At 40.8% G+C, this 11,617-nt stretch overlaps 1 protein-coding gene and 1 non-coding gene across 20 annotated transcripts; one reads left to right on the top strand and one right to left on the bottom strand.

Annotated features, from left to right (window-relative positions):
* Nucleotides 1-1,594: 1,594 nt before the first annotated feature.
* On the top strand, nt 1,595-11,520 carry lev-11 (the record flags this gene model as incomplete). Of its 19 annotated transcripts, NM_001383761.2 has the most annotated exons (10): nt 1,595-1,774; nt 1,910-2,047; nt 2,748-2,804; nt 7,770-7,903; nt 8,542-8,659; nt 8,791-8,861; nt 9,541-9,679; nt 9,792-9,861; nt 10,178-10,385; nt 11,093-11,513. In NM_001383761.2, the coding sequence occupies 9 exons, from the start codon at nt 1,730-1,732 to the stop codon at nt 10,258-10,260; spliced, it is 855 nt and encodes a 284-aa protein (NP_001370127.1). The 19 variants fall into 19 exon arrangements, with proteins under 19 accessions (NP_001370127.1, NP_001367087.1, NP_001300457.1 ...); NM_001381266.2 differs by lacking the exons at nt 9,541-9,679; nt 10,178-10,385 and adding an exon at nt 8,980-9,118 and having other exon boundaries at nt 1,665-1,774; nt 7,770-7,822; nt 8,618-8,659; nt 11,093-11,520; NM_001313528.5 differs by lacking the exons at nt 9,541-9,679; nt 10,178-10,385 and adding an exon at nt 8,980-9,118 and having other exon boundaries at nt 1,677-1,774; nt 11,093-11,520.
* Nucleotides 5,637-5,709, bottom strand: Y105E8B.14. The gene has a single exon (NR_050756.1). It is a non-coding gene; the product is annotated as an Unclassified non-coding RNA Y105E8B.14 (non-coding RNA).
* Nucleotides 11,521-11,617: the final 97 nt, after the last annotated feature.

The following is an 11,617-nucleotide window of genomic DNA, read 5'->3' as shown; positions in this document are numbered from 1 at the left end:
CGCCAACTGTTTCGAATGTTTTGTCGTCGGCTGGATGCCACAATTGCTTCTTTTCGGGGATAAGAAGAAGAGCATATACACACAAGTAGTATTGGATTCTAATGTCAGGATTTCAAAAACTGAGACTCTGATCATTGACCGACTTTTGGGAATCTGAGATAAAAAAAAAGAACAATAACAAAAAAAAGTTTAAGGGAAGTAAATGCGTTTCTATGGATAGTGGGTAGGGCTGTACAAATCGGCGTCCGGTCGTCCGATTTTGACACCACCGGACGCACATGCGTCCGGTTGGGGGTAGCTATCCACGACGGCCGACAACTTCCGAGTTTCGCCACTCACTATACTTAATCAGCAATTTTATAGTGAGTGGCGAAATTCGGAAATTGTCGGCCGTCGTGGATAGCTACCCCCAACCGGACGCATGTGCGTCCGGTTCGAACTTCGGACGACCGGACGTCCGGTTGTACAGCCCTAATAGTGGGTAAAGAGAAATGGAAAAATATGGGAATGTATGAAAATTGGAAAGATGAAATGTGGTACTTCTTATTGTAAAATTAGACACTAATCAAATTCCGGAGAACAAAGCTATGTAACATGGCACTGTAAAAACTGAGCTTGTCATATTTTTTAAAATTCAGTTTTGATTGTTCAGTTTTCTTTAAAAATTCATTCATGAATAGTTACAGTAATAGGATATCTTATATCACGTGTGCATTAGTGTTGCAACCCTTTCCATAAAGTTTCAAGGTTCTTAAAAAAAGGTTCAACTGGAAAAAAACCATACTTGTAGCATACTCTTTCGTAGTGTAATATTACTAGGGAAGCCCAGATTTATGATATCTGTTCATATTGGATGTATGGTGAAAGGCAATATGATTTCGTTATGTTAGGCTTGAAGGCTTGTTAATAGGCTTTAAAAAAGGCTACCAGTAATGTTAATGTTAAGGTTGAAGCCTTGTTAGGCCTCGAAAATGAGACACTTATTTTTTAATTTTAACTCCATTAATGTTCAAATTTAAGGATGTCCTTAAAAATGTAACTAATTTTAATGACACCATTACTTTAATAATTTATTAAAGTTTTAGTCAATCTTGAGTTAAATTTTCGAAAATTTTGCAGCAATTTGATTTTACATCACTTATGGTTATTATTACTAACAGTCTAGATATATAAGAAATATCGTTACTATTTGTACGATAACGTAATTAACAATCAAATTGATAATCGTTTCAATTTTTTAATGTAAAGAGGCTCAGAACGGCTTTTGCCACGTCATCAAGCGACCACGCGAATATCGGTCCTGGAACACCATACCACCTTACTAATTATGTGGTTTTTTTTTAAAGTTTTGTTCCTTTTTCCATTCCACGAGAAACCCTTCTTCTCCCCAATCATCATCTTTTCCATCTGCCATCGGCTCTTGCTCTTCTCCCCACAATTCCCGTTGCTCCGTGTGTGCTGTAATATGCTCCAGGGGGGTGGGTGGGCAGGGATCCCATAGGCATAGGTCTCCACGAAATCAATACTATCTAATCATCTGCCACACCCCCGTCTGATGTTGTGGAGGAAGTGAGAAGAGAGAAGAAGAAGAAGAAGAAGCGGGGGCTCGTGTGGGAGGAGTCTCGTGAAGACGGGAACCTGAAGCTAACGGGAGAAGAAGAATCATTCTCCCCTCCAATTTGAATCGTCGATACTCCGTGTGTTTCAACACAACAACAAACTACCAAAAATGGACGCCATTAAGAAGAAGATGCAGGCCATGAAGATCGAGAAGGTTTCCACACTTTTTTTAAATTTTAATACTGTTTTATAGTGAATTTCTTCAACTTTTTCAATTTTAAAATTAGTAGTGGTCATATACATTCCAATATTTTGAATTTTTCCTCAAAACCATATACACATATTCTAGGACAACGCTCTCGATCGTGCCGATGCCGCTGAAGAGAAAGTCCGTCAGATCACCGAGAAGCTCGAAAGAGTCGAGGAAGAGCTCAGAGACACCCAGAAGAAGATGACTCAGACCGGAGACGATTTGGACAAGGCTCAGGTATGGGTTTAAGCCAGAATTTAGGCTCTTTGCGTATATTTTATCGATTTTAAGACCCCATATAAACTGGCTTCCTAAATTTTCGCTTAGATCTTGGTTTGATAAGACTTTAAGCTATCAGATTTTTACCAGGAAGCTTAAAAATTCATGAAAATCGCAGGAGTTTCTAGAAGTTCCAAAATATTGTCTAGCTTCTACTTTGATACCATATATAATTAGCGTATTATTAATACCTACTTTCTCAACTTAAAGCCGCTATCCCGGAAGATTTTGGCCTGAAACTGAGCAAAGTTCTGAAAAGCAGAAGTTGAGCTCTAAATTTCCTAATTTTTTGGAATCAAGCTTTTACAATACCTTATATATAGCGAATTTTGATTACAGTCCGATTTCAGAAAACAAAATTTTTTAGAGACACTGGCGCTCAAGTAACCTATAAAATCTTAAAGTATAACTAAAAATCACCCTAAAAACAAAATTCGAAATTCATAGTGCAGGGTGCTCAATTTGTAACTTTTAGCCCTAAAAATTTAACCTGGAATCTAAAATTTACCTAGGACACCACTAGAAATCAAATTCGAAGCTCATGGTGCATCGTCCACCTAGGTCTACCTGTCTCCCTGGGCTTATGCTCCTAAGCTGAAACACTTAGGCTTAAGCTAAGCTAAAAGAATAAGCTCAAAATCAAACTTCCATTTTTCAGGAGGACCTCTCCGCCGCCACCTCCAAGCTCGAGGAGAAGGAGAAGACCGTTCAAGAGGTGAGTCGACTTTCTTTTTAAAGCCCAATCCGGGCAGCTTTTGGTTTCTAAACCGACTTCAGGTATTTCCAATTCCCAATCCACAAGCACAACGACCAGGTTTGTGGCGCGATGTTCAAAGTCAATTAATCCGTTAATTAGTCAGTGAGTAGTTGGAATGAAGAGAGAGAGATACATACATATATACAGCTAGTTTTCCATTCCTGTCCTTTTGGGCATGAAAATGAGTGAGAGAGGGTGACGTTGATGATGATCCGCGGTTTTTTTCTCTTTTCCACCCTCTTTCTCTCACTTCCCATAGGCTTCTTCCCCCACCGGGGTAGCTATTGTTTTGTGTGTGTGTGTGTGTCTTCTTTTTTCAATAATGTTCATATATATATATATATATTGTTTCTTCAAATGTTTGGTATACATTGTACTGTATTCAATCATGATTCACTTTTTTCATTCCGTCGAGAGTCAGAGATAGGGTACTGTAGAAATCCTTCTTTCCCGAAAAAGACTTGATCAGGGTGTGGCTGTTATCTAGTTAGCATGTTATATAACATTATGTAATGATGTTCAAACCAGATTGGCATCACTTTTAGCTCGGTTTTCCAGATTTCCCAATTTTGTAAGTTGTCATTATACTGTTTTATTGAAAACTGATTGTGAGCAAAAAGTGTTGTCAATTTATGTAATTCCCTTTAGTCATTGCTATACGTTCTTGAAAAAATTTTGTTGGCTTAAAACATTCTTAAGCTCCGGCCTTAGCCAAATTTTGCAAGGCTACTTTTCAATATTTCGGAAAATTCTAAGTGGTGCCATGTGATATTTAATTTTCTAGCTTAACAAGCTATTAGTTTTCAAGTACTGATCCTAAAAATTTAAAGCTTAGAGCAGTGGCATTTTTTTTGGAATTTCACTAGTCTGGCGGTAACTTTAAGCGAATGTGATCTATTAACACGTGGTGCCAGGTTGTCTCATTGAAGTTTGATCTACAAAAAATGTGGGAATTTTTAGTCAGCACATTCTTAGCCATGCGAAATCAGTTAAGAACTGTGCGTCTCTTCTCCCGCATTTATGTAGATCAAACCGAAGTGAGCCACTCTGACACCACGTGTAATATAATAATCCAGCAGAATTCAAATTCCTCGTGGTGATTTTTCATGCATTACTTTTCATAGTCTTCGAAAAAAATGCTCAATATTTCCAACTTCGGAGTATTTCAAGTGTATGTTAAGCCTATTTTGAATCCCACGCATCACCGAATTTATCTAGATTCCTAGAATATCTACAGTGCATTTTTTTCCACTTCTCCAACTTTAAAGGAGGGCGCATTTATACGAAATGGTCCCGCCACGCGGCCCAAAAATCAATGCGTGGCGGGACCATTTCGTGTAAGTGCGCCCTCCTTTAAAGCGGTAGAAGTGGAAAAATATCAGTGATTTTTAGGAAAAAAACCTTTTTTTGTCGAGAACTTTTTTCCCTCTCCCGACGTTTTTTTTGCACACAACTTGGCGCGCCGAAATCCAATTTCTTTGCGAAAAGCTCAATCCCATTTTCCGTTACTGCTCAAATGAGCGAGAGGCGAAGAAGAAGAAGAAGATAAAGTTCGAGGAGTGTATGAAGTGCTGTTGGGGGCTTCCTTCCCCTGCCTGCGCCATTGTCTAATCTCTAAGTCTCTCTAGCTTCTCTCTCTCTCTCAATTTCTTCTCTTCCAACTGATTACAACGAGATGTTTGCTTTACAACAACTCCTCCCCGCCAATAGGCTCCCGAGGGCTCACTGAGCATCAACGGGCGGCGCGGCGGGAAAGAGAGAGAGAGAGCATCTCCCCCGCAATTTCAAGAAACGAGGAGAGCTGTGTGATCGGCTTCTCGGCATTTTTCAAGGGGCAAGTGAATGGCATGTCAGTTGAAATGGAAATAAATGAGAATAAATGAAAGCGCACACACCAAAATAGAAACTACAGTAGTGCCTAATGGGTCTCGCCACGATTTTCGTAAAAATTCTAAAATTCCTAGGATTTTCTTCCGAGAACTAGGCAAATGCGCTGCATTTTCAAATTTTTTAAAGGAATTTGCAGGGTCTTAGGTACTAATTTCTAGGGGTTTTATTTGACATTTTCAGGCGCTTATTGCGGAATTTCTTACTTTTAGTGTCAGGCTGTCCCATTACTGTTTGATCTACAAAAAATGCGGGAAATTTAGAAAGAAATTACAATAGTACCGAGTAGGTCTCGCCACGGCAAGTAGACGCAAGTTTTGACTCTTTTTGTGTAAGGTTTTCGGTGGAAACTACTCTACAATTCCCAGGGTTTTCCCTCAGATTTTGGTTCTCAGATACAAATTTCTAGGGTAGGCCCTTAATGCGAAAATTCTTACTTTCGGTGTCAGGCTGTCCCAATACTGTTTGATCTACAAAAAATGCGGGATTTTTTGTGACATCAGCACGTTTTAACCATGCAAAATCAGTTGAGAAGTCTGCATCTAAATCCCCGCCATTTTTGTAGATCTAGGTAGATCACACCGAAATGGGACGTGCTTTTGAAGGGCAACTTTTGAGCGCCCAAAAGTTCAAAATTTTGGGGAATTTTCCCGCCTAGCTAACAATTTTTCCTGAATTTCCAAGTTTGTTCGGCCAGTGTTCCCAGTTTACAAAACTGGCATTGAACTGTCATTCAGCTCAAGACCACCTACCAATTAGAGACACCTTCGGTACATACACCCCAGTCAGCCGGTTTCCCGGTCTCCATCTCTACCACAATTTGAATAGAACATGTAATTCGGGTAAATACTCGACGTCTTTTCTTCCTCTCTCTCTCTCTCTCTCTCTCTCTCTCTCTCTCTCTCTCTCTCTCTCTCTCTCTCTCTCTCTCTCTCTCTCTCTCTCTCTCTCTCTCTCTCTCTCTCTCTCCAATTTCCTTCTTTTGTTGAAGAACACGTCAATGTACCGCCCTTCCGGTCAAAACACTCAACAGGAAAAGGAAAGGTCTCTCTCTGTATTTGGGAAGAAGATGCCAATCTGCGTTGCAATATTCTTCGCCCCCTGCCTCCTGCAAAAAGCTATTCATCAAGCCACGTGCCATTGTGTGGGACATCTCTTTCTCCTTCTATGTCTCTTTTGGAAGCTCTTTCTATGTCATACAACATAGTATTCGATTACTAGTCACTTGGCTTCACCCAGATGGGTCCAGTTTCTTGGAAAAACGCTACTTTTTTACAGTAAAAACATAATTTTTTGGCTCAAATTTTGAAATTCTCAGTGAAATCCTTTATGTCAGAAGAAACTTGACATTTTTTGCTAAAACCCGCAATTTTTGTCCAGTTTTGGAATTTTCTTATAGTTTTCTTGTTCCTGTCTTTCCCTGATTTTGCTCGTGGTGCCAGGCTGTCCCATTACGGTTTGATCTACAAAAAAATGTGAAATTTTTTTTTCACTCTGACACAACGTTGCTTTGAGCATAAATTTTGAAGTTTCTTGAGCATTCCCCTGAGTTTCTGCCAAAAATCGAAAAAATTCTAGGCGGTTTTACAATAAAACCTTGCTTCGGACGGTTTTCAAAAATAGTATTCCACTTTTAGCCAATTTTTCTAAGTATTTTAAGCTATTTTGGGATCCCACATGGTGTCAGAAAGTCTCATTACGGTTTGATCTACAAAAAATTCGGGAATTTTTTCCCAGAAAAATTGTGAGGCCTTTAGTCATGCAATCTCCCGCATTTTTTGTAGATCAAAGCGACATGGGACTTTCTGACTCCACGTGGGTGCCTGGCCTAACTTTTGCTATACACTGAGCTCTTTTCTAGATTTTGTTACAATTCCAAAGCTAAAGCACGTGCCTACCAGAACCCACATTTCCATAAAAAAAACCCCACAAAAAGTGCGATTCCATGCTGTTCTAACCCCAAAATTGTTTGCCATTACCACCTCCGTGTGTGTTCGATTTGCCCTCTCTCCATCTCTCGTCACTCTCCACGCTTTTCCCTTATTTCTCAAGTACTGTCATCACTCGGCACTATCAGTCTGCGGCTCCACAAATCAGATGCTCCATACCGCCAACTCCCGCCCGCTCCGCCAGTTTTTTCTCCCCCGCTCTCTATGTTTGTAGAGAGGCTGGGCGCCCCTGTTACCCAGTCATATACTTTCATTGCATAAGACACTCGGCTGAGTGAGAGAAGGACTACTTGAAGAGATCTTACTTTTTACCATTTTCTTTCTTTTTTGAACTTTTGTTAGAACCTTTTTCTTACTTGAAGCACCATTTCAACGATATTACTAATTTTTCAAATTTATGCCCAAAGCTCCCTCCTACTGAATAATCGGAGTGCAATAGACAAAATTTCCCCTATTTTCTAGAAAAATGTCAATACTCCAATTTTCCAAGCACCAATTTTAAGCCACTGTTCACTTGTTGCTCACTCTTTTCTTATCTCTGTAAAATCTGAAACACCTCTGACTTCTGCAGAATGTCGAAGGTAAACAAGGAGGGAGCTCAGCAGACATCGCTTCTTGATGTCCTCAAGAAGAAGATGCGTCAGGCCCGTGAGGAGGCTGAGGCCGCCAAGGACGAGGCCGACGAGGTCAAAAGACAGCTCGAGGAGGAGCGCAAGAAGCGTGAAGATGTATGTGATTATAGTAGCGACGACTAGGTTTCTTGTGATAAGTCTCAATAATTCCATCTAGTGTAACAAGCCCCGCGCGGGCACTAAGTCAATATAAGTTGTATAAAGTGGCTGCTCCTGCTGCTTATTTGTCTTAGAATAGGAAAAAGTGATGCGAGAGAAAGTGAATGAGGCTATGGGATTTTGTAGGCTGAAGCCGAGGTTGCCGCCTTGAACCGTCGTATTGTGCTTGTGGAGGAGGACTTGGAAAGAACCGAAGATCGTCTGAAGACCGCCACATCAAAGCTTGAACAAGCAACCAAAGCTGCCGATGAGGCTGATCGGTTCGTTTTTTTCTATCCCATTTGTGTCAATTACAGGCTGAGGCTGAGGTCGCTTCTTTGAACCGTCGCATGACCCTCCTCGAGGAAGAGCTCGAGAGAGCCGAGGAGCGTCTGAAGATCGCCACCGAGAAGCTCGAAGAGGCTACCCACAATGTCGACGAGTCTGAGCGGTAGGCGTTGAGATGAGGATTCCTGTGGATCTCAAGCCAAACTACCAAACTACTGCCAGTGCTCAGAAAATTATATATATATTGTGAACGTCATTGTCCCAATTGTGTACTGTAAATTTTTTAGCGCGCGCAAGTCGATGGAAACCCGCTCCCAACAGGACGAGGAACGTGCCAACTTCCTCGAGACTCAAGTCGACGAGGCTAAGGTTATCGCCGAGGATGCTGATCGCAAATACGAAGAGGTGCCGATTGAATGCGCGTGCTTAATGGCTTAATGGCTTAATGTTAACTGTCATGTGTCCTGAATGTTAAACCCCCCTAATAGTTTGGAGTTTTTTTTTTACAAAATCTAATCTCTATTATAGATCCAGAAGAGCGTTGAGCAATCAGATTGACATGGATGATGACAGATGTTCGGATCTTGAAAGGAAGTTAAGAGAGTGTCAGTCGATTTTGCATGAAACTGAAAACAAAGCAGAAGAGGTAGAGCTTTATTTACTTTCAACTCCTAGAAATTCCATGTTCTAATGCTTTATGTTGTCCGAGTTGTCCGAACACTGGCACAAGAATACAATGGCACAGAGATCCTATCAGGCGATCCCTCACCCCGAAACTTTTGTTGAATAATACTGTTCCAGCGTGCGCAAGGTTATGGAGAACCGCTCCCTTCAGGATGAGGAGCGCGCCAACACCGTTGAGGCCCAACTTAAGGAGGCTCAACTTCTCGCCGAGGAGGCTGACCGCAAATACGACGAGGTTACCATCGAGTGGATTATATATATATATATTATATAATCATATAACATGTTCTCATACTAATTGTCTTGCATCTTTAACACTATAACATTAGACGTATGTGACAAAAATAATAATGAAAATTGTTCCAGGTCGCCCGTAAGCTCGCCATGGTTGAAGCTGATCTTGAGAGAGCTGAGGAGCGTGCCGAGGCCGGAGAGAAGTGAGTTAAGAGCACCTATCACAATGCCCCCTTTTCATTTACTTTTACGCTTCTTAACCCAACTAACAAAAACGCATAATTCTAATAAAACCGATAAAACATAAAACCACCATCACAGCAAGATCGTGGAGCTTGAAGAGGAGTTGCGCGTCGTTGGTAATAACTTGAAATCCCTTGAACTTTCCGAGGAAAAGGCACTTGAGAAGGAGGACATCTTTGCCGAGCAGATTCGTCAGCTCGATTTCAGACTGAAGGAGGTATCAACGTGTCTCAGAAAGTCTCTCTTCACCTCAAAACCTTCCGGAATACCTTTTGAGATGATATGCTTATTAACAAACTCATTCGCTTTAACAATCAAGCTTCAAACTTTGTATTCCTCTAATCTTAACTTGGGTGACATTCTTAGCCTAACCTTACAGACGATCTAACCTGGCAGAGGCCCACATGCGCGGGCTCTCCGTGAATCTTCGTGAGGCGCAGGACCTGTTACATCAGCTGCAGCAGGAGGAGAACGATTCCTGCGAATACTTGAATTGCGCCGTAGAATCGCGAAAGGAGGTTTCTCAAACACCATTTGTTCATAAAACTAATGCTTCTGCACGACACTAAACTCTTACTCATTCCCATCTTCACATCTCTCTCTCTCCCCCTTTCAAACCGTCGTTGTCCCATCTTTCAGCAAGATCGTCGAACTCGAGGAGGAGCTCCGTGTCGTCGGAAACAACTTGAAGTCACTTGAGGTGTCCGAGGAGAAGGCTCTCCAACGTGAGGACTCGTACGAGGAGCAGATCCGCACCGTCTCATCCAGACTGAAGGAGGTCCGATTCTTTTCTGTGTAGTAGTCTTTCTGTGTCTTCACTATCAAAGTGATGTCCGTGTTGTCTTTAATTGTGATAATAGTTCCTGAAAAAAAAACGAAATTTCTTTCAGGCTGAGACCCGTGCCGAATTCGCTGAGCGTTCCGTCCAGAAGCTCCAGAAGGAGGTCGACAGACTCGAAGGTAGGTCTAAGGGGCTTTATATGTGATATCTAAATGTCATTGTCAATTTGTGTAAGTCTATATGTGTATTGTCCACGTGTTCAGATGAACTCCTCCTCGAGAAGGAGCGTGTCCGAAACTTGACTGAAGAAATCGAACAGACCGTCCAGGAGATCCAAGGATCCTAAATAGTACGGTAGTCGGAATGAGAATGAGAAGAATGAGATTGTTGCATGAATATATTATATATAAAATGACTGTTGTTGATGTGCACGAGCTATGATATTAATAATTTTAGAGTATTTATTATAAATAACAGTGTGACTCAATATTTCAGAACTCCGTGACGCGGAAGTCCTTAAAGCACGCCAATTACAAGATGAGCTTGACCATATGGTTCAAGAGCTCAATTCAGTTTGAGAATGTGTCCTAACATCTTCTTCTTCTTCTTCTTCTTCGACTGATGTGTTTGTGTATAAATTTCATTAAATGTTTCCTAATTCACTTGCTGTGTGAGATGATGATATTCTAATCAAATGTTATATGTAAGTTCATGAATCCTTTTTCCAACTTTTCCCAGCATGTAATTGCTATTCGTCTGGTTTGAGAGCTTAAGAAGCCGGAATTTTCCAAAAAAAAAACTCTGCAAGTTTTGACAAAAATTATTTTGATCTGGGCCTTGTAAACATCAAAATCTAGAAATTATGTCTTTTGGACTCCTTAGAACATGAATATTAAGGCTCATGTTTCAGGCCTAAATTTCTTGGCCTATACCGCTTTAGTCCGTTTACCTTTAGAACCAAAATTTTACTAAGTTCGGTCAAATCTTAACCTAGTTCTGAAGTCCCGTTCAAACTTTTTGGCCCAAAATCTCAATGAGCCTAAATATTGTGGCCTATACCACTTTAGTCCACTTACCTTCAGAACCAAAATTTGTCGAGGTTCGGCTTAACCTGACTTAACTTGACCTAGTTCTAGGACCCTAACTATGCGGCCCTTTTGGCCCAAAATTGAAGTAAGTCTAAGTTTCTTGGCCTATACCACTTTAGTCCGTTTACCTATAGAACCAAAATTTTACTAGGTTTGGTCAACCGTTGACCTAGTTCTAGGGCCCTAACCATGTGGTCCAAAGCCCAAACTTTATGGCCTAAAACAAATTTCTTAACCAAACGAATAGCACTCTCCTCCACCTATCCTCCTTCCTCCACAAAATACCTGTTAATCTCCATATATATATATACTTTTTTTTCAGACGAATTGGTGCACGAGAAGGAACGCTACAAGACCATCTCCGAAGAACTCGATTCCACCTTCCAAGAGCTCTCCGGATATTAAACATCCATGTCCTATCGCGTTCCTTTTTTCCCCCCGCCTACTTGTATTTTCGTCACAACATCTTATCCCCCCCACCCAAAAACCTTTGAAACCATCAAAACCACTCAAACTTTCCTATTTTCTTTACTTTTTTAAATACTTTTTATAAAAGCTTCACATTATCAACTGTTTTTCTCTGTGTATTCATCCCCACCCCTCCCATCCAAAAACCAAGAATTCTCTTTTAGCAGATGAGAAGCTTCAATTGTTCTTTTTTCTTTCTCTCTCATGCAAATGTTCTTCGTTTACAAGAGCCGGCAGCTTTTTTTCTTCTCGGATAATAAATTTTTGACTGGAAGAGTATATTTGAGAATTTGGAATCTATTCATATTTTAAGCTATTTCAGACTATTTTAAGCTATTTTTGACAAACAAGTCTAAAAGATCAGGCTTTTCTAGTAGGC

This window comes from Caenorhabditis elegans, chromosome I (assembly GCF_000002985.6).
Source record: "Caenorhabditis elegans chromosome I".
In the NCBI taxonomy this organism is placed as follows: Eukaryota; Metazoa; Nematoda; class Chromadorea; order Rhabditida; family Rhabditidae; genus Caenorhabditis; species Caenorhabditis elegans.
The sequence above is the reverse complement of the archived record's forward strand: the minus strand, read 5'-3'. Positions and strand labels throughout refer to the sequence as shown.